Below are 23,138 nucleotides of genomic sequence, written 5' to 3'. Positions count from 1 at the left end.
GAGAGGAGAAATATCCAATCTGGTCCCAGCTTCTGAGAAGTTGTGCAGTGCCCAACAGGCACACACATCTCATTAGAGAGTAACTGTGGTTAGTTTAAGACGAAATAAAATACTCCTCTTTTGGAACTGGGGAGATGTTGGCTAAAGGATACTAGCCTCCAATTGGCCAGGAAGAATTAATTCAAGACATTCACTGAATAGCACGGTGACTACGGTTAATAGCATTGTACACTTGGAAATAATGAATTGAGGTAAAGAGGTGTATCAATTATCTCAGTTTTTGGTCATTCTACAATGTATGCATATCTCAAGACATGTAACCATGAATATATATATATAATTTTAATTTTCAAAAAAAATACCTAAGAAGAAGAAAATACTTCTTCTGTCAATGAATGTACTTTCATCTTCCAAACAGTTACTAGACTGGGAAGACTTAAGTACTTAATACACTGTTTAGACCTTACAGCCTAACAGGCATAACATTTTGCTGGGCCTAAGGACATGGGAGAATTACTAAGAAGTGAGTCTCCCGTGAAAAGAGGAAAGTGTGGGATCCTCTGCACTACATAATTCCCTTTTTTATAAAGACGAGGGGTTTTTGGAAAGGGGAAGCAAGGAAAAACACAGGACACACGTGTGCTGGACTCTCCCCAGACACGAAGCAAGAGTCACTGCAGAGCAACGCTTCTCTCGTTGCTTAAAGGAACCACGTAGAAACCGCAGACTTTTTCACTGGGAATCCTTGAGCGGGGAACAACATGACAGATCTGGGTGCTTTCATCTTCAGCCCAGAGTCCAATGTGGAGAAGGCCAAGGGAACGGTTCAATCTCTGAGTGAAGAACGTTCAGCGGACACTAGAGGAAAGCTCACTGATTTCATTGGACTAAATCAATGCCAGTAAAAAAAAAAATTCTCAGGAAAATCCAATTGCAGGTCAAAGCTATGAAATCTGCGGTGCCAAGCCAAGCCACAGACAAGGCTGGTGTTCCCTGGTACCAAAGGGAGGGACACGGCTGCAACTTCATCAGGCTTGGGAAGGAAATAAAAACTTAATTGGTGGAGGGCTTGGGTCAGAAAACAGTAAGGGCCTCCCTTGGCTACAGAATAGAAGCACAGAGATAATGGACCTCTTCCATTTGAAACCTGCTTAATCTGTGACCCACCAACCAAAATAAGTGAAACCACCCCGAGGACTGAGGACAGAGATGTGGCAACTTCCAGGAGTCAGATAACAACACGCAGGTTGCTGTGCTATCATACCCAGATGGGGGGATTACATATACAAAAAGTCTCAGGCTAAAAGATAATGCTCTATGGAACATTTAAACACGCAGCATCTCAATTCCTTAATGTGATCAAATACTTTGAACTTTCAGAATAAAATGTTGGCTTAGAGATTCGGTCTAGACCTTTGCAGGCTCACTGAATGAAGAAGACCAAAGGTCTGCAAGCAGCAGGAGCAGAGGGGTCCCTCGAGAGGGCTTGTTACAGAGCTAAGTACAGGGACAGCGGCTGATGCCATCGAGGATTACACCTGCCCAGGTGATCTCCATGGACTCCACTGATCCCTACTAGCTCCCAGCTTGGCATCTGCATATGCAGAGGGCAGGGCTTGGCCAAGGCAACCACCAGTCACTGAGGGATGAAACTCGGTGTTTCTCTCTCTGCTCCTTCAGCTTCTGCAAGTGCCCTGAGTGCTGAATAGACGTTTTCCTGCCTTCCTAGACTGGTCATGAATCATTTCACCTTCCTGGTCATCAACCCACCCAATCCCTGACCCTGCTGTTATTCTAGGACATGGCTCTTACTCCAGGAACTCCTTGCCTGTTTCCTCGATCTCACTTCCTTACTCTGCCCAGCTCCAGGACATGGGTCTTGCACCTGAGAGGCAGAATGGGAGAGATGCCAAGAGATACAGCATGCTATGCATCTAGAGGAAACGGAAGTCTGCTGAGCAGATATCTGCCCCATTAGCCATTCACCACGACTAATGTAGTAAGGAATAAATGAATGGAAGTTAAATTCCCTCTAAGAGGGAGGAGAAAGACCTAGCAGGACCAGATGGATAATTCATGAGAAAAAGGAGTGCAATTTTGAGAACCCAGAGCTTCTGAGCTGATCCAAAGAAGAGCTTTTCTCCTTAAAAAAAAAAAAAAAATCAGAGCAGGAGAGGAAGCAAGATCATGTTCAAGAGCAGGTGTTGTATAGACTGTGGCTAGCCCAAAGTCAGTGGCTGCTCTTTCTTGGAAAGCTCACAGATAGCTGGTGGGTCTTATAAAACTAGACTAAGGATGGTACAACGGGTTTGGAACCTACCTGTGCAGCCAGCATACTCAGAGGCTGCCAACAATGGGAGACCAATATGTCCAGGTTTCTAATGGCTAGGGACAGGTACCCGCTGGTGGACGTTTACTTGAATTTCCTTGTCTGGTCTGAGAACAAGGTCTTCAGGCATAAGACAATCTCCACAAGCCTGGCATTTTCTCAGGGTTGAGCCAAGCAGAGGTGGTTTACCCTTAAGTTCATTGCCAGGGACACACCATAGACTTCCAACTGAAGGACCCTTAGCAACCCTCCAATTCCACGTGTTCACTTTGAAATGAAGACGCCCAGGCCCAGAGAGGTGCAGTGACCTGCTCAGGATCCCATGAGGTCTAGTGTGCTGAGTGTGCTGTCCAGGGCTCCTGGCTCCATCCCAGGGACACGACCCTTTCTTTATACCGCACTGAAGACACAGCCTGCCCAGCAAGATGATCTACGGGGTTGTTACAGCCATCTGAAGAAGGGTAGACTGATCTCATTTGGGGGGATTCCTTCTTCCTCTTGGAAAAGACTTCTCTGTTTTAGAAAGACGCCCCAACTATATCATGCATATGAGCCATAAGACAAGAGAATGGTAAAAGAGGCAAACACCCCTGAGAGGGAAAGTGGGAAGCACTGAGTTAAAAGGACTGGTGCCCAAAGAGAAAATGTCTCTCTTGTTCTCAACCTCCACAAAGGCTCTCCAGGAATCTCCAACACTCTCACCATCTGAGCTCTTATATGAACAGATCAAATTAAATCCAGCAGCCTGGAAGAGGGAAAACACCAGAGAATAAGGGTCTCAGTTCTGAGGGTCCCCAGCAGAATGAACAAAGTGTATACCCAAGTATAGAACCATCTACATAAGAGTGGGAAAGGCCGGGGAGGAACTGTTCCCAGCAGAGCTGGCAGCATCCTAGAGACCCAAAGGCAGGGGTGGATCTGGCCGCACCACCTCTGTAATGGGGTCCTGTCAACGCTGAAGTCCTGCGGCCCAGGGAAACCTAAGGGAGCATGTGATGATGAGCCTGTCAGAGGGAACCTCACCTGGGGAGCTGCCCTAGTCTTCCTCCCAGGCCAACAACAACAAATCTGCAAGGAAAGTAACAAATATGTCTCTTCGACACCTAGAATCAAGCTAAGGAGGGTAATTGTGGTGGTCCGAAAATATGTCAGACAAAAAGTAGAGAGAACAGGAGGACTGTTAAGAGTTGTAAAACTGGGCCAGGGTAGAAAGAAGAAATTAGATGACCTCCTTTTAGAGTCAAGAGATGTATTTTGTGGCATCAGGAGACAGGAAGAGGAAATAATGGCTAACAGTTAAGAAACATCTTATGAACCCTGCACCCCCAGCAGCCCAGTTACCCTGGCTCAGAAGCTAGACATCACAATCAGATCCTATGAGAATTGCAGAGATTTAAACTGCATAACAAGCCTGGTGCTAGAACTGATGCATTACAGGATCAGCCGCGAAATGCTCAAAGTCGTTTCTGTTATCAATTTATGTAAATGTTTTTGGCAAATGGAATCCACCCTCCCTAACAAAGTAACTGTTGAACCAGACACCGTGGAAGTTTAGCATTCTACTGTTTATGTCGAGGATTTCACAAGGTTTCTTCCTCAAGTCCCTAAGGCCCTATCAGTTAACGGTTAACTGAAAAGAAAGTGTTTGTTATGATCTGTGTGAATTAAAGAGCTGTACTGAGTTAGGTTATAAATTCACTCCTAGGGAAAGGCTGGCTGAAATTGGCGATAACCAAAACACACAAATTTTGAGATTTAAGATGAATAGATGCTAATCAATTCCAGGAAAACAGTACATAGCTATTCTCAAGGAGAGAGTCTTGTCACATCCAGTCATCTCACAAGGCGCCTAGTGCCAAGGAACTTGGCCCAGCAGCGGACAGTAGAGTCTAGACACCCGCTGTAAACAGAAGAGCTGTCAAGGGAGTTCATCTGTGGGGAAGACAGGCAGAAGGTCCCCGGGCTGCTATCTGGGTTTGGCATAGCACAGTAAGGCTGGCTGACTGAATCCAATTACACGAGGGGCTGTTAGACAAAGCCTGGGGTACAGTCTGAGGACCCGCCAACCTTACAAGTATCAAGACTGGGGTGGAGGGTGAACATCCCCAGAGCTCTGTAAGGTCTGTGCAACAAGCAGGGAAGCAAGGGAAGCAGGGTTACCGTTACCTTCTGCAGACTTTAAATAAAGCACTCATAGGAATATGGACATAGAGGGGAAAGCAGCATTGCACCTGATGGTACAAAGACCCAAGCCTCTTGGAAGAAGCCATCTCTGCCAGCCCTATATTTCCTGATGCTTGGAAACAATTACAAAGCATGCTGGGAAGGTTGGCGAAAGTATCCAGGTCTAGGCCCTGAGGGTTGTCTAGACCCAGGACTGACTTGACCTCTGTCTGAGCTTTGCGTTAGACAAGAAGCCTGGGGATTTCCCCAGTTTGCACATGGCAGACGCTCTCCCTAGGAAGGGAAAAAAAATTAATTTGACACAAGCAGTCAATCCCACTGGAATGTTTGCGTACAATAAGCCAAGCCGAAATGGATCCTAAAGGGACTATTTCTGGGAGGTGACGGGAATTTCAATGCTGAAAAACGATACTGTGTCAAGAACCCAGTACAATAAAAGGAGCAGATACATTTGCACCCAAAGCAAGAACAGCATCGCGCGCATGAACACATGCAGCTCATATATGCACATGCAGACTTGCTATCGACCTGGAAAGGACTGTCAAAATATACAACTGTTCAGCTATCAGTCACACTACGTTCTGGTTTTTATGTTTTCTATTCAAGATGTTTAGAGTTTGGAGAATGAAGCAATGTCGAATCCCAAAGGCTACAGGGGCTTGAGAAACGCTCCCACCTCCTGTGTGATTCCTGTGGTTGCAGGCTTGGCGGAAGTCCGTCACCCTTTACCACAACCTAAACAACCCTTGTGAGTTACCTGTGGCTTCAGCCTCTCCCTCAAGCCCATATCAACTAACACTGAACCCCCCGCGGACTCTCTTGCCACTCTCTGCCGTCCTTGTTCCATCAACCATGTTTTCATAGAGGCTCCTCACTTGAATTCCTGTCTCTTGCTACACAATATATCTCAGGAAGCTCCTAAACAAGGCTTAAGTTGCGATTTTATTGTAGCATTTTAATATTTAAAATATTTTGTAATTTTTCACTGCTCAGAAGACAGACTCTCAATCCTGGAATACAAAAATTAAAATCCAGAAACTCCGAAACCCCAGCACTCACTCACACCTCCACATTCTCTCATCCTGCCACGCTCTAGCTCTCCCTCGTCTTCGCATGGCTCCTTCGCATGGTTTTGCCTACATTTTTCCCTCTGCTTGGAACCCCCTTCCCACCCTGGACACTTCCCACTTGTCACACTGGACAATGAGTCTGTCTTCCCAATGTCACTCAAATATGTCCTACTCTATGATCATTCTACAAATGTCCCAACAGGCTTCACCACTCTCTCTATACCACAGCCAACCACAAGGGCAACCCTATGACAATCCTGGGATGCTATGAGCTTAAAAGTAGAATTCATTCCCCTCTACCAAAATGTGAGTTTTCGGATGGTCCAGAGACTGTGGGCTAAGGAGATGACGTTCTGTGGAAAGGAAACCAAGACGGTAGCTTGATTATGCCGATTCTCTTTGTGACAGAACAGAGCTGAGCGGAGTTTATACTTGCCCTAGGGAAAGATGGGGATTCTATTGCTTTTACCACCTCCACTCTCCCACTCCAGGAAAGGTTCAAGGACATGAGTTACAAGATGATCAGTAAGTCAACCCTCCTCATACCTTGGCAGAGCTGGCAGAGGCGGTCCCTAATGAAGACATTATCTAGAGAGCTTGACACATTCCTAATTGCAGATCTGGCATCCAAAGAAACTGGCTGAGGAGATGCAGGCTTTTCAGCACAGGCTCAGAAGTCCCAGAAACTTGGCTCTGCTTTCAAAACACTAGTAGGGCCAAGATGGTATGAGACCATCAAAGTGACTCCCCACACCCCACCCCGAAAGGGATCAGGGCTCCTGTTCACCAAGCCAAGATGCTGAGTCACATCAGGAGCTTGGGCCTCACAGGGCATGACCAAGCAGTCTTGAGCCACAAAGACAAAAGGCTTCTGATGGGCAAAATGTCTACAGAACAGAAGGGCAGAAAGATCCTAATACCACCTGCCACCCAGCTCTTATCCCCTGGCTTCCCCGTTCTCCATCCGCTATCCATTTCTGCTGGGAATATCTACGGATGGAAGACATATTCAGTGTGCTCAACATCGATACTGGCCTCAGAGTCAGAAAATGACTTTCCCAAACTGAACAACAACAACACTGGTCTCCTGATATCCAGTCCACAGCTCTCAACTTGGATCCATCCATCCAACACCATCACTGACTGCTGCCTGTGAGGCAGGGTCTTGTTCTATGGGCCCAGGCTGGCTTAAACTTGCCCCTTCCTGCCTCCACCTCCCAATTGTTGGGATTACAAGCATGCCCTGCCATGCCTAACATGATTGCTTTATTTTCAATCTAGATTTACCTGGCCTTCCACTTCATGCATCCTTCACAGGGGACAGAGTTGCAATTTTCCTCAGTCAAAATACTACTACTAATAATAATATTAATATTAAATAATACCTTCTAGCACTGTTTGAACTCCAGAGCCCTGGAAGGAGAGCAGTACATGAAACACAAAGGTTTCTGCATTAGAACAATTTTAGTTTAGAACCACAGCACACAAACAGCTCCACCAAAGAAAAGAAGCAGCCTTAAGTTGGACTCTACTTTCTACCTGCTACTAAAATTGATCTTATTAATATGTATCACATTCTTCCTAAAATTGATGTTCACAGATGCTGTGCCTTATATTTGAAGGAATGAGCATCATTTGAAAGAAGAAAAGCTGACTGATCTGGTTATTTTAGAAGGCTGAAATGTTTCAGGAATCAGATCCTGGTGAGGTACAGGGAAACTAGACCCAGCACAGGCTCCTACCTCAACCAGTAGACTTACAAGACCCAGACGTCAGCCTCTCAGAATGTGGATCTCTGTGGGACAGCTCAATATGGAGTTATTGCTACTCCACCCTTCCTGAGACCAGGAGCTCCCTGAACACTCTGCTGGATCTGTTTGTCCCACAGCACAGACTATGTACCAAGTGATCATTAAATGCTTGCCGGAAGAATCAACCCTGCCACACCCTTGCATGTTTACATGCACACAACCTCATACATGTATAGAAAAGGGCTCCACAGCCATGCAGTCTGGAAGTTAGAAGCATAATCTCTCAACCCTCATTTCTCCCAAATCATGTCTAATTTGGGCAATACTTTTTAAAGTGTTCTATACTTTCCTCTTTTGCATGTCCTCGCATATATTTAACCTCCCCCTTGCTCTAGCAGAAGCATTTATTTGCCTCAGGGAAGTTCAGGATAGTTACAGCAGCAGGCAAAGAGAAAATGTCAATGCTCAGCTGTTGATACCCGCGATAGGATTTTTTTTTAGTAGTTCAGCTTGAATAACTAAGTTCCCACGAACACATCAAGAGCCAGCTTGAGTGGACTTAGCAGTGAGGTTACTTTGAACCAGAAGGGAGAAGTACTGGGGGGATGCAACACAGAGGGGTCTCCTGCTATGAGGAAAACAGGAAGACCTCCTCAAGCATTAGAGATTGTGGGGCAAGGGCAGAGAGCAAGGGCTCAGCCTCTTATTTCTTACAGTTCCATATCAAGACTAGTCCATTTTGAGGGACGGTCGCTTTAGAAATAATCCAATAGGTATAACAGGATCTAGCAACTCAAGGTTCACCTCCCCTTTCAGCCCCCCTCCCGCCCCAGAAAAACCAAACAACCCACTCAGGCCTCTGGAGCTCAGTTTCTACTTTCTTCTCATCTCCTCACAGGTGGCACCAGGTAACCAAAACATCCATAAACCTCTTTGTTTCTTGGTGGTAGTTCTGAGAACCAGAGACCAGAGAAAGGCCTGGGGTATAGACTAAGTGGTTGTAATGTACCAGGACTTTGACTCCATGGGGAAAGAATAAGGACTTCAATTTCAGTGCCAGCCTTCAGCATAATACTCCAAAAAGGAACACTTTGGGCACACTGTGGCCAACACCCATACCAGAGATAGGATCAGACCAGCTCTATACAGAGAGCAGGGGAAATCAACAGGCATGCTGTGGCTCCATTCTTCTCCTGCTCCACCACGACCAGCCACCGCAGGAGCAACTCTTTGTACCTAGACCCTGTTCTGCAAAGGAGTGGTAAGCATGTGGGAGGTGGAGATCTATGCAATTGAATAGTTAAATCTCAACAAAGCACTAATTCAAAACAGACCAGTCAAGAAAAGACCATTAGAAAACAAACAAAAGTTGGGTACAAACATATGAATTAGCTCCGCTTTAGGAAATATTAAGAGCTACATTTTCTTTGCATCTCTGGGTAATAAGAAGTGTGTAACTAAGTCACATTGCTGCCCAGCAGAAGGAAACCCTAGGCCGCTCTCAACAGGCAGACCAGATATTCCTTCCTATGAGCATGTCTTGCGAAAGCAAACAGAACATATCACGAAACGTTTCATTCCGTCTCCCTGCTGCCAATTTCCTATCAGACATGAAAAGATGCAGTCCTTGAGTGTAGAACAAGCTGTCACTCTTATCCAAGTCCCCTAGCTCAGCTTTCAGCCCACACTCAAAACCAAAGGAGACCCCAGAGAGGAGCTGACAAAACCCCTTCTTGTGGAGTCAGCAATTTTGTTTTTCCAAAGTATTTTTCTTCAACCACCTCACTTTATCTCATGCTACTCCTATGAGGTATGGCAGGGAAGTGTGCTGACCTCTTTCTTCAAATGAGGAAAGAGAGGTCCCATCTGTAAAAATAGGACTATGAACTGGCTTGGCCAACTCACCAAGATGTTCCGTGGTAGGGAGGAGGGATCAGGGTCTCCTGAATCACATTCCGGCATGATCTTAGCCAAGAGCAGACAACTACATTTACATATACACTCTGATGCCTGCAGCAGCAGAGTTGCAGAGTTAACATGCACTGAAGAACACTTAACACATGTGGCTTTGGGGGGCTAATGTTGACTGATAACCTGGCTCTTAATTTACTTAATGCACACAGTAAAAGAGGCCAGGGGGAGCTGCCGCCAGTCCGCTAACTGTCACTAGCAAAGTATCCTTAAACATACCACAGGAAGTTATCTTTGGACAACAAGGACAGGTTGTTCCCCTCTCTCCTGAGGATAAAAGCAGAAGAAATATCCAGAACCCACAGTAGTCCTAGTCACCTTTGAAAAGGATCAAAAAAAAGGCTCTTCTTAGTATGGCTTGAACTAAATAGTGTCCCAGAAAAGAAAAAAAAAACCCACTAGTCCATGGAAAATCTGGGTTATAAATGTCTATCCTTACGAGGAGAATGGTAAACACAATATAGCACACAACATAATATAGCTCTTAAAACAAATAAAGCAGAAATGGATGTACTGACATGGAAAACAGTCTGTGACTATCAAGTTATAAGAACAATTTGCAAAACATCAGACATAGCTTGATGCATTTTTTGTTATATAAAAGAGAGCCATGCATTTATGTAAACACATCTATCCATTAGATTCTTCAAAGCATTACGGGGGAAGAGATTATATGCTCTGGATATTTGTTCAGTTTAAATCTTTTTATTACAATAAATATCAATGTCTTTACCCTTTCACACAATTGAGGAGTCTTTTGTGTTCCTACCTTCATAGAAAGGTTATTTGGCCTGAGGTTGTTTTATACAACGAAATATATGTGTACTAGTATGTTTTACAGTTAAATTAAGTAGAAAAATGACTTTGTTCACAAAAAGTCTAACTGCCATTCCACAATTTATTTTCCATCTTAAGTAAAAAAAAATCAAAAGCAAATGATGAACCTAAAGAACAAAAGGAAATATCTCAAGTTAGCAAACAAGGGTTCTCTGGGCAGTTGGGATTAGAGTAGCTTTTGCATCTTCTATGTTTTACTGTATTGTTTAAACGCTCTACAGTAAACAGCAGTATAGAAACAGTAATACTGCAAACAGCCCTGAGAGAACATAAGTGTTCTATAAACAGATACCTTAAAATTGATCTTTCTAAATGAACATTTTTCATACTATTTAAACTTGTTTAACTTAATGACAGTAAAAACATATTACGTGAATTAATGCATCTGTGAAATTCCCTTTCTAGTTAATCTCTGGCCATTTTCCCCCTAATTCAAGACCATAAACTATTCAAGGAAAAGAACTGTGAGCTTCCATATTTAGCAGCTCTATTTACTTCTCCAGTGCTTATGAAATATGTGGATATTTATAATCAAGTGTCACAAAGGATCCCCTCTGACTAATTCAGACTCACCAAATAGCTACATTCCAGTGTTGACTTTACAAGTCTTTTTGTTTAAGGTAGAACTGCCTGTCCACAAAAATGATTTTTATTTCCTTCGCACAGTATTGAGTAACTCCCAAATGGCATATACACCAATAATTAGCTTTTAAAAAAAAAGAAAAGAAAGAAAAATCAAGCCAACAAATAATAGTTAAGCAACTATTATCTGTAAGACACTCAGCTGGGTGCTGAAAATACAAAAAAGTCCAAAGCAAAATGTATATACACAGTACAGCCGCTGAATACAGACACGAACATTTTCCAAGCTAAGGCCTCCAGAAGGTCTCGGCACTATCAGTTTCTATAAGGATTTGTGGTGATGCTGGTGTCCAAACAAGTCTCCTAAGTACCTTATTCCCATACCAGACTTCTTGTCTAAGACACCAGCCAGAGACACAGGAATTCCTATTTTTATTCCCAACCAGAACCCACAGAAGAGATCAGCATGCAGAGCCCTGGCATCCTGGCCCACACTGACCTCACTGGCGAGCTCATCTGTCTATGGAATTCTCATTCCTTCTCCAGAGATATGTCCGGCTCCTCTCTTCCCAAGTCCCAGCATTTCTCGCTGTTGGGACCATTTGGAGTCCTTGCCTCCAACTGCTCTTCCCTGCTAGTGATCTTTACTTTCCTTCTGATTTGAGTTGCTGAAAGCTGTGTCAAAGTTGTTTACCAGCTCTGCTTCATGAGCACGTGTTGCCTTGGCCTTGAGGATCAGAGGATAAGGTTTTCACCTGTTGGCTCACTTGACTGTTGGGTATATAAGACTCCATGGTGCTATTTAATAGAGGGGCTTCTTACCAGTGACTAGAGGTCCATGTCTCTGTCTGTGTGTTTTTGTATGTTTCAACCTCCAGCCCCCTTGCCCGAAACTCGCAAACTATATGGTAGCACAAAGAGCACAGACAGGCATTGCACACTGCATCTCGGTGCTTGATCTTGGTTCTCACGTACAACAACAGCTCTAGCCTCTGGCCATGAAACCACCTAGGCTTCCACAGATCCACAGAAGTGGTCACCAACCCTTCCAGAATTAGCCATTTGCCCAGGAATCTCATCCTTTCCTGGATCTTTTGGAATCTGACGCCCATCCTGATAACCTCCCCTAGGTGTTCTTCCACGTTTTAACGTGTTCAGGCTCTACCATTATCTCCTCCTGTGTCCTTTTCAAGCAGTCAAAGGGTTTCTACTTTCAAAAGAGAGAGAGAGAGAGAGAGACTCCCTCCATAGACCTGATAACCCATTAAAATATTTTAATAAAGTTTATATGTGTACATAAAATCACACATGTAAGTCTAAAATTTCACACACTTGTAACTATATATAATGTGTATATATACATATATATTACTACCAAGTGTTCCCAAAAAACTGTTCTCTGTGCTCTCCCCACCAAACTCCCTGAATGGCTGTCTATAGTCACTTTGCTCATTTCTACCACCTTTTCATCCATTTAAACTCAGGTGACCCCATGTTTTCACACACATCCAGATGAGGTTGCCGATCCCTGGCACTGTCATCATACGGTACACACATCATCCTAGAAACCATGCTGATCCAATACTTAGTCGGGCATCTCCTAGGACCCCAGTATCTGAGTATGCCTTGTGCTAGTGCGCTGGGGTAGTGAGAAGAGGCAGGGAATCGTGTGCCTTCCCCCTCAGCTAAAGCTGCGGCATTATTCCATCGGAGCATCTCCAATAGCCACATCCCGACAGGGAGTCCTGCCCGTCTCCCGCTCCAACTGTTGATGAGCAGCTCCTGCTTGCCCACACCCTCCTTCCCAGAACAGTAAGTAGACAGAGATGGAAATCCCACAGGAGCTCCAGACCCCTCCCTCTCAGCCCCCTTTGTCACTTCCAATTAACCATCTGTCAGCCTCCAAGACCCCTTCTAGGCTCACTGTCCAGCTGCCAGCTCAACACTGTGTGCCTGCTCCCCCTCCCCATGATGCTCACTGTCCCTGAACTATGGGGTAAGAGTGTAAAAGTGGAGATTTTAACCACATCCCTTGTCCCTGCGTGTTGTGCCTGAAATAAATGCAATACCAAATTTAAAAATAAGACCCCTACCTACCTCTACACAGTAAAGGGAAAGGGAGTGGGGAGGACAGGAAGAAGGAGGAAAAGAAAGAGAAAAAGAGAGAGGAGGGGAGGGGGAGGGAAGGAGAGAGGAAAGAGGGACCTACTAAATGTCACAATTTTCATAATTTGGACTATGAAGGGATCCATCTAACCATTGATACAACAATGTTATATATGTAAAAGGTCACACTAGTCATATATATAACCTTATTATATTGTTAGCAACATGAGCTATATATGACTACTTATAACATGAATATATAACTGTCAAATGCTCTCTATACCCACAAACAGAGTTAAAAGGAGCACTTTGGGAACAACAAGGGTGTGACATCTTCCACTGCTGGGATCCCTGCTCTCCTTCTGCTTCCTTCTAGGTAGCCAAGGCCTTCAGGGAACTGGAACATCATGAGCAGACACTAGCTCTGATTGGTGCCATCTCCTGGTGGCCAGGGTCGGACACCTCTACAGGAGGCTTCCCAGAGGCCTAGCCTGAGTCAACTCCCACTCTACTCTCTCAATCCTTCCCATCCACCACTTGCCTCGCTGGCTCACTTCCCATAGAAGGTGATTCTGCAGAGCCCGCTAGCCTAGGGCTGATCCACTTCAGGGGTGCTAATTTTGCATCCCAGCTGTTCTGCACAAAGGCCTCAGAGGATCACATCGTACAGACCACCCACCTCAGAGAGTATACGTCCCTGACCCCTGCAAGAGAGCGATTCTTTATACAGAAGCTAGCAACCAGGCACCTTAGGTGCTTGGGTCTTGGATAATGATTGTCTTTCCTGAGGTCTGCCTTCCTTCTGATCCCTAAAAAAGCATCCTCCTATGGGCCAAGGCGACCAGCTGATCCTGAGATCCACCCCTTCAGGCTGAGGCTGGGATTAGCTGAGTGGTAGAGAATGCTTGTCCAGAACCCCTGAGGCCCTAAGTTGATGCCGACGGCACAAAACACATATCCAGGCTCTCCCAGGATCTTTCTCCATCAACTGCTCTTCTCTTTTCCTACCTCCGGTGTGCCTTCTCCCTCTTCCTCACCTCAGGTATTCACATAGCTTCCCTCCCTAAAAAAAGCCTACCCTCAAGTCTGCTCCCCATCTCCAACTCCCTCACTATTCTTAACCTTCCCTTGGCAGCCAAACCTTCCTGAAGAGTCATCTACATGCACCCCCCCACTTCCTCCCATCCACTCACTCCGCTCCCCTCCGCAATCTCAATTCCACCTCCCCAGACAGGTTTGCAACTTACTTCACAAGTTACCCATGGTCTCCCTGACTGCAGAACCAGCCCCATGGCGGAGGGCACCTCACGGCGACATGAAGCCCCGCCGATCAGCCACTTTGGTTCTCCTCCAGCCCTCACGTCAGTCTGCAGTTCTGTCCTTGGCCTTCTGCCCTTCAGTCTGTGTAAGCTTTTCATTTATTATCTCATCTATCCTGATAGCTCCAGCCATGACTTCTTTCAGATATCTCCCAAATCTGTATTTCCGACTCTGGCCTCCCTCCAAGGCTCCAGACTCCCTTCGATACTCGCCTACTGAATCAACACTTCCCTTATCTATGCACTGACACCTGAAATGCAACATGTCCCAAGCAATTTCTCCAAATCCTCCCTCTCCTCCTGGTCCCCACAGCTGCTGCCCCTCTTCCCAACTTCTGGTTTTCACCAAGCATAACTCTATCCTCCCTGTCACCGAGACTCTAAGCTTTCGTTCCAACCTTCTTGAACCTTCTTGACACCTCTACAGGTCCTGTAGGCTCAACCTCTACAAAGTCACCTCTTTTCCATGTCTACCTGAGAGTCTCAAGTCCAGACCCTCCTATGATATCACAATAATCTATCTTTCCCCGCCAGCAGCCTCTTTCTCCATCCTAAGAGAAACTCCACAGGGCTCTCAAATTCATGCTCCTCATCACACCTCTGTCTGTGTTCAGAGAAACCCACAAGCTCCCCCAAACAATTGCAGAAAGATCCAACTCATTGACAGTCCATTCTAAACATTCATGCTTTAATTCATGAATTAAAACATTTAGTCAATCAATGTGGTCCCCACCCTTCTGAGTCTCAACTCCCAATCATCCTCTACCTTCATCCTTTGGGTCACACAGTCTGGACTATGACTGTGGCCAACTGAGCATGAATGCTCATGTCTCCTGCTACTGTTCAGGCCGGGAATGCAGCACTAGATTCTACGAAGACATAACCACTCCTATAACTGTATCGATCACCCGTCACTTTTCACTCCTGTGCTTGTTTATCCCTGGTATCCGTGTTCCCTAGCAAGTGCCTGGCTCACTTCTAATGATGCTGTGGGGGCGGAAGGGGAGGAGACAAAGCTAATGCTCCAGGTTTCTTCTTTCCCTCCCTGAATGAGTGCCTCTGTCCTCCCAGCAGATACTTTCTGTTCCCTCGCTCCTCGCTCCTCAGCAGACACGCTCTCAGGCAGCTCTATTGATCCAACAACTCTATGGCTGTCAGTCATCCCCTAGTTATTTTACTGCTAGTCATCCACACAAAGGAGCGGCAGGAAGAGTCTTCACTACAAGCAGAGAAGGAAGAGGAAGGGACCGGTTCTCTGCACCCACCTGATGCTCAGCAGAAGCAAGCCAGCCTGTTTCCACCAGGCTCCTGCCATGTGGCTCAGGGCCTGGGAAGGGGCTGCAGGGAGCTAGCACACTTACCTCTTTGTGAAAGAGTTAACAGAAAGTGCCCTGACCTGTGTAATAGGATGGCCCACAGTCCCCTTGGAGGGGAAGAATGATCAGGATCATCTCTCCTCCTAGGCCAAACGGTCCTGGGGAGGGGAGATTAAACAAGGTACTACATGTCGGAAGAGGCACTTAGAGAAACAGAATGCCCCATTTGAAATAACTATCTACAGATATTTAGATATCATTGTACAACTTATAAAGGCCTTTTACTGTATCTTATTTGAATCCCTCAACAATTCTGGAAGGGAACGGGGGTTGGAGAGATGATTATTCCTTTCCCATAGATGTCAAAGTCACACGTACAAGTAAGTCATCCCGATAAGTAGGGAGCAGAAAAGAGTATGGCCTTCCTGCTCTCACGCATGGCCTTCCTTCATAGGCTTTCTCTCCCCTTTCAGCCCGTGAAGTCCACGTGCTCCCAGAGGGAGGATATTTATATTTGCATCCATTCCCCTTCCTGCTCTCGCATCTTCCCTTTAATGGTTCCATATACTTCCACACTGCATGACTGCAGCAGACACTCAATATGGATTTGTCCAGCAAGTGAGCGCTGAGGCCCAAAGACGGCCTCCTGAATCCACAGGCAGGAGAGGTCCCTGCCCCTCTCATGCCGCTGTACTGGTACTCTCCCATGCGTGAAAAACTCTACCCAGCAGCCTTCCAGAAGTGCCCACTGCATAACTACCACAGCTGGAACAATACCCCCCATGGTATACTCCTTTTCTACTTAAGTTTCTCAATCCATAAAACAGGCTTTATTAGTCCCATTTTGCAGAATTCCTGAAGATTTGTGTAATTTACCCAAGAGCAACCTAGTTAGTGCTGAGCTGATCTGATCCAAGACCCATGGTCTTCTGCATAGTCAGGGCTCCCCCATCAATACTGTTGATAGGTTTTGATTGGGTAATTCTTTTTTGTGCACTGTAAGATACTTATCAGCACTCTGGCCTATCTACCAACAGATGCTTACAGCAAACTGTCCTGTGAGTTGTGACAACCAAAAAAAAAAGTCTTCAGGCATTGCCAAATGTTCCCTGGGGTAGAGAGCAGCATTTCTTCTGGCTGAGAACCATTGTGCTATCCCTGTATGGCCCAACTCAGATATAAAGGCCAAGAGCAACCAGGAGGAACTCCAAAAGGATTTGCTCTCCAAAGTCTAAGGAGAAACCCTAGAACATTTGCTTGGGTTGGAGATTCCCAAGCAGGAACAGTTCTCTTACTTGTAACATCACTCCTTTCTGAAGCTCTGGTTCGCCCCAGTGCCTCCTGTCTTACTGTAAAGGACTACCAAACAGAGCTGGACAGAACTGCCAATAACTGTCCCATTGGCAGCCAACCATCCAAGGATGAAGTCCGGCCTCCCCAGCCTTACACAGGTAGACCCAGATGCCATCAATATATTCTAAAATAGATTACTGCAGACATCGCCTGCCTAAAACACAATATCCCCTTCTCCAGAAACAGAAAGTCTTCTCAATACTCCTCCCGAAGTTCCTGAACAAGGGTAGTACTAAATTCCCAATTCATGACTGATGGAAGCAGAAGAGAATCTAAGACACAATAGCCATTGAGCTGAGTATGCTGGATGGTTTATGACAACTTGACACAAGGTCAGGTCCTCTTGAAGGAAGGGATCTGAATTGAGACAATGCCTCCAAAGGACTGGACTGTAGGCACGTCTGGAGAGGATTTTCTTGACTGATGACTGTAGTTGGGGGGCCCAGCCCACTGTGGGTGGTACCACCTCTGGGCAGGCAGTGCCAGCTCTGAGAAGGTGGTCCCTGGGGTGTATGAGCAAACAGACTGAGCAAGCCAGGAGGAACAAACCAGTTAGCACTCTTCCGCGGCCTCTGCAGCAGCTCTCCCTCACATTCCAGCCTTATGTGAGCTCCTGTCCTGACTGTTCCCTCAGTCACAGACTGTGACGGGGATGCCAAGCTGAAATAAACCCTTTCCTCCCCAAGCTGCTTTTGGTCATGGTGTTCTAGCGCAGCCACGGTAGCCCCAACTAAGTCACTGGGCATCGTGTTTGCCTTGCGAAATGTCAAGAGAAACGTCAAAGGAAATGCTTTCCTTGGTTGCAAAAAGAAGTAACAAGATTTCTCCCTTTTCAAGTACCTGGCAGTGTACGGACTATGTGTTGATATTTACTCAAAGAACTGCACACAGAGTATATTGTTATTTCAAAGTCTTCCTTTTCTATGGTTTGGACTTACAGGGGCTTGTTTTCTTAGGCAGGCAGGATGGAGCTGTTCTCTAAGTTAAGAATGATGATGCACTGAGTTGGGACATTGTCGTCACCTTGATTCAACAGCGCTTACATTTGGGCCATGTTTGTTATATCTCCGAAAAAAAAATGGGATCTTTGAGGAATTGTAAAATATTTTAAAGACTTTATACTTACCTCCAAAAATAAATAATTTTGATGGGGATATAGGCCCTACATATAGGAAAGGCTAAACAGTAACACAATACCACCGGTACAGTGAGAAGACACTGGGGGCTTTCCAGAGGTTGCCGCAAACTGTAAACTCTCTCGAAAACACTAGAACACAGAATGTCTTGGATTTGGAGGCTGTGGAGTAGGAAGGGGATGAATCAACAAGATCCAGGTTGCTCTAAGGCATGGGGATGGGAAGCTGGCTAGAACTGAGCAGCTAAGTATGGACTTGGACCACAGGCACCAGGGCGTCACTGCAGGCTTCATAAATCAGAGAGTAACACGATGACAAGAGTGTTTCTGGAAGTGCTATAAGCCCCGGGGACAGTGTAGAGAGGGGCAGATTCTGAAGGATGAGAGGGGTCTGTGGAAGAAGTCCATGGAGGACTGGCCTGAGGCAACAGGCTAACTATGGAGGACTATGCAGTAAGGCTTGTAAGCCTAGAGAAATTTCCCCAAATTAATGCCAAGGCTTTGAACGTGACTGGGAAAGAAAAGATGCCACTTACAGAATGAGGAAATGAAGAGAGGAAGGTGGTCTGGGGAGTTTGGAAACAGAGCTGAGCCGAGCTTGGCCAAAGACCCATTAACAGTATCTTCCCAGTTGAAATGTCTGGATGCAGAAGCCAAAGCTCAACAGGAAGTTGAACGCAGGACATACCTCACAACAACTTCTCATTATTCTGAGCCTTTTGCCTTTGCATTTTAAAGAAAGAGGTTTCTCTTTTGCTCCCCAAAGCTCAGCTCTGAGCTGTTATGGAGCCTACTCTTCTGTCTCGTCTCTGGGATCCCACGCAGCCATCCTGGCATCTTCTGGTTTTCCTCTCCACAGCTCGCTCTCCGTCACCCCAAACCACCCATGACACAAACCCAAAATCCTTTCCTGACACTAGGGTTCCACCCTGTCTTTGCTGATAAACTCCAAGTGACTATGTCCTCCTTGTCACCCCAAATGCCTACACCGAGTGCCCCTTCTGATCCTGTGCCCCCCAGTCAGCTCCCAGTGTTTCATTTTTCTATTCCTCCTACTCAGCCTGTCTGCCCCATCATCACATCAGAGCTCGCATGGACTCTCTGGGATCTCCAGGATCCAGACTCCTTTCTGCTGTTTCCAAATTAAGACCTCCTTGCCCCTCTTCCTCCACCATCTCCATCTGGAAGCTTCAAGTACACCAAGCCTTCGGAATCAGCACAACCACTCCTGCCCATGCCTAGAGTCCACATAGCCAACTCCAAAATAAGTCCACTTAAATGTGCACATCCAGTTCCTCATATGTAGACATACAGGAATGCTGGGACACTGTCCATCCTTGGGTGTCAGTAAATATTGGCACTTCTACCTCTATCTCAAGCCTCTCAGAATTAGCTCTGGCTCCCCATCCTTCCTGCCATCGAGACGGGGCAAGATCCCCAGCCTCTACCTCAGCCATGGATGACCTCTGCATCTCCCTAGATCCTACCTTTATTTTTTTTTCACTTCATCAACAAAATTTCCCAGAGACTAATCTTTCTAAACACTACTTTCTCTATGATGTATCCTTGCTCAAACACCAGCAACGACTCTCTAGTTCCTTTGAATCAAGTCCAAACTCCTCTTCAGAAGGTTTCAGACGCTCTTGTTGTTTCTATTCTATTTAGTCAACCCTGTTCCTGTCCTTATTAACCCACCGTTTCCCCTCAGTCAGTCCAGGCTCCCCAAAGCTCCAGCCTTTTTACCTTTGTCAATCTCCTTGGTGCCCTTTCAAAGACCGCCCTAGGCTGCACCTTCTCTAGTTCTCGCAACCCTCTAACTTACAATGTCCTAATCTTTAGCAATCTGCAAGTTCTTGAGGACAGCAATCACTTTAAGTATTTCTCCTGTGTCCCACAGCACCCTGGACAGCAGAAGATTCCTAGTAGGTGTTAAAAAAAAATGTGGGTCAATGTTTTATTGTCCCAGTCCTGAGTTTTCCTGTCTCCCTTTGCTACCTTACAACTATGATCAGGAAAAATTTTAAATTAAAATAAAATTAAAAGCCAGCAACATACCTTCTCAGGCTTGAAACAGAACTCTTAGGAAGACAGTCAGGACTTTGTCAACCTATACTATTCTATAGGATAGCGTGTAGGAATAGAGCAGGTTCTACAGCCTTGTAATTGTGAAAAAGTAAGACTGGAGAATCTCATTTAATCAGTTGGTCATGAGAACAAAAACATCCAAATAATCAGAAAGCAGGTAAGCCAAACAAGTAAAATGACTGAATTATTTAAATCATGCCTAATTAGAGACATAGCATGCCAGAGTTTTGACAAAGTAATTGCCAGTCTGGTCTTTGTACATGCAAATTTTTCCACCAGAAAGAAGGGGGTAATCCTGGTGCTGGAAACTTTGAACAATCTGTTTGATGGTTTCTTGGTTGCTCGGTTGAATAAATTTATAATTCAGCTAGCCAGCCAGGTACAGAGCTATATTCCCCACAGAAGGCATGAATCAAAAAGGAGAAGGCTCAGACACATAGTCTGTCCTGGCTTAAGAATCCCCAACAAGGGCCTCTGGGATAGACTGCGAGGAGGGCGAAGGTCAAGGGGCAGAGCTCAGAGGGTCATGAGGCAGGAAGGCACTATTCTAGACTTACCCCTTTAGCAGCTTGTCACAGGCCATCCATCATTTGCAAGTTTGTGTATAAAGGATTTAAACTATCTCTGACTCTAAGTGCATATGAGGTCTAGCGTCCCTCGCCTCCACTACCTCCTCCTTGAAGCAAGCAAGACTACACTGTGGAAGGACATTACCCCAGTAGGAAACTGACCCCAGCTCACTTCTTACCCTGGGACTTGAAACCAGCCTGGACAATGTAAGCTAAGATTTGTTTTTGAAAGACCCCGGGGAAAGTAAATATTCATAAGTCTCTAGAATTGGAAGCTACAAAAACAATGCCTATCAAAAGGAAAAGTAGACAGACAAGGAGAGGAGAGGAAGATTGTGAATTCATACCACAGTGCTTTTTCCCCAGAGGTAAAAAATACAGCTGCTTGGCCAGGCTGGGATGCAGGTGAGGTCTGTAGACCTTGTGAGTGTCTGGATGGCACTGAGCTCCCAGAGCCTCTTTCCCTAGATTCAGGGTTACACACTCCGGTCAGGCACCTCTTCTACCCCTGCTTAGGTTTCTAAGAGAGGAGAGGTGAGCAGGAGAGAAAGGAGGGACAGGGAAGGTGGAAAGAGAAAATGCTGACTCCCGGGATGGGAGAGGAGAGGGAAGAGGGCAGGCTGAAGCCTGGAAGCAGGAAACGATGACAGGAGCCTCTTCCCCTTCCCCATACCCTGGCATCAACTCTGTCCTCCACCTTTTTCCTCTCCAGACCAATTAGAGATGACCATATGGGCCAATTAAGTCTTGACTTTCAAAGCCACAAGTTTCCCCACAAAAGGGCCCCACTCCCTTCCTTAGAGTGGACCTCCAGGGTAAAGGAACAGTGTTAGGAAACGAATGGATGTGAAGCCTCCAGAGCTAACCTGACCCCTGACCTCACCAGTTCGTGTCCTCTGATCCAACTTTCCCAAAGGGAGGGCAGATGTGGGGGGCATCCATAACTTATCAGAGTCCTTGGGACAAAGATTCCAGACAAAATGGTTGCAGACGTGTGGGGGAGCTAGGGAACTGCACAACGGAGCCAGAGCTGGAGGAAGCTACAGGTACAGGAGAGATGGGGACTCCTTGGTGATGAGATGTTTGAAACAGGGCTACAGGTGGTAGGAGATGAGGGTGATCGGTGTCTATTCTGGTGAAGGGACGGTGGAGCCAGTGAACAAGAACAGCTACAGACTGCTGCATGTGAAGTGCAGAGAGGCGCAAAGCGCTGGAAAGCCAACTCATGCTCCCCGCGCCACAGGCAAGCAAATATTTGGTGGGTGTGTATTGAGAGGGATGCTAGCTAACTCACACTTCCAGAAATAAGCGATTCTTAGGTAAAAACTCATCGGTTCCCCGAGCTGCAGAAATGACCAAGGAGCAGGTCCGATGCCCATGGTCCTCCCAGCGGGTCAAAAGTACAACACGCACCCGGCACGATCTCCCATCGCCTGGCTCCAGCCTGCCTGTCAGGCTGCTGCCTAAGCGCCTCGCGACCCCTGCTGCCCCTCTATGCACATCAGGGCCCCGAGCCCTGGAGAGAAGAAGAGGCACCAACCTCGGGAGACCCAGGAGCCCCACAGTCAGGCACCGTGGGAGTGGGGAGCAGAGGGAGGGGCCGGGACACCGGGAGCTGGAAGCGGCGCGCAGCAAAGTGATCCAACATCGCCCGGAGAAGGCGGCCGGAGAGGACCGCCTCCCGCCTCCCCAACACAGACCCCCGCAACTGGGGTGAACGCCGAGGGGCGCCCAGCCCCCACGCCCTCCCCAAAACGCAGCCAGCACCACCAGAACAACGTGAATCTCCACAACTCCAGCCCCGACGACCGCGGGGGACCGCCTCCGACTCGCACGCCCCGGCGGCGGCAGCCTGCCGTCCCCAAACTTGTCCGAGACGCCGCGTCCGAGGCGGCCGTCCTCACCCCCCGCCCCGGAATCCTGCCTGACCTTACCTGTCCGGAAAAAGGCGTCCACGTCCGAGTCGGCGGCTCCCACTTCCTCCGCTGCCCCCTCTGGGGGGTTCATGACTGGGGGAGGGCGTCCGCGGGCAGCTGGGCGCCGGCGAAGCCTGGGGCCGAGGGCGGCGCGGCGCCCGGTGGGCGGAGGGCGCGGTGGCCGTGGCCACCGAGCCGGTGGCCGCGGGGCTGCGGGCGCGGGGCGGGGGGCTGCGGCGGGGGGTAGCGCCGAGCCTCCTCAGGCGGCGGCGCACGGCGGGCTGGGGGCGCCTGCCGCCGGTTCCCCCATGGTTCCCTTCCCCGGGGCGCTGGCCGCCTGCTGTCTGGCCCGGGCCGGGGGTCCCCGCTGCCTGCGCGCCCGCGGTGCCCGGCAGCGGCAGCTGGCTCTCCTCGCCCGTCCGCCTGTCTCTATTGTTCAGCCCCGCTCAGCTCTCTCCTCTTTATTTTTCCTCCTCCCTCCCACCCTCCCTGTCTCCCTACCTCCTCCCTCCCTCGCTCAGCGCTCTCTCTCTCTCTCTCTCCTCTCTCTCTCTCTCTCTCTCTCTCTCTCTCTCTCTCTCTCTCTCTCTCTCTCTCTCTCTCTCTCTCTCTCTC

General features: G+C 47.2%; 1 protein-coding gene across 4 annotated transcripts in view; it reads right to left on the bottom strand.

Moving 5' to 3' along the window:
• The window catches only part of Kalrn (kalirin RhoGEF kinase), a 589,603-nt gene extending 566,989 nt beyond the window's left edge, over positions 1-22,614 (bottom strand). For all 4 annotated transcript variants that reach the window (XM_038346659.1, XM_038346661.2, XM_038346663.1 and 1 more), the window contains exon 1: positions 22,542-22,614. In XM_038346659.1, the coding sequence (XP_038202587.1) occupies positions 22,542-22,614 (73 nt within the window). The remainder of the gene's footprint in view (positions 1-22,541) is intronic.
• Between the last annotated feature and the right edge of the window lie 524 nt (positions 22,615-23,138).

Source organism: Arvicola amphibius, chromosome 10 (assembly GCF_903992535.2).
Source record: "Arvicola amphibius chromosome 10, mArvAmp1.2, whole genome shotgun sequence".
NCBI classification, from domain to species: Eukaryota; Metazoa; Chordata; class Mammalia; order Rodentia; family Cricetidae; genus Arvicola; species Arvicola amphibius.
Note: the sequence above shows the minus strand (reverse complement) of the source record. Positions and strands in the feature narration are given on the sequence as shown.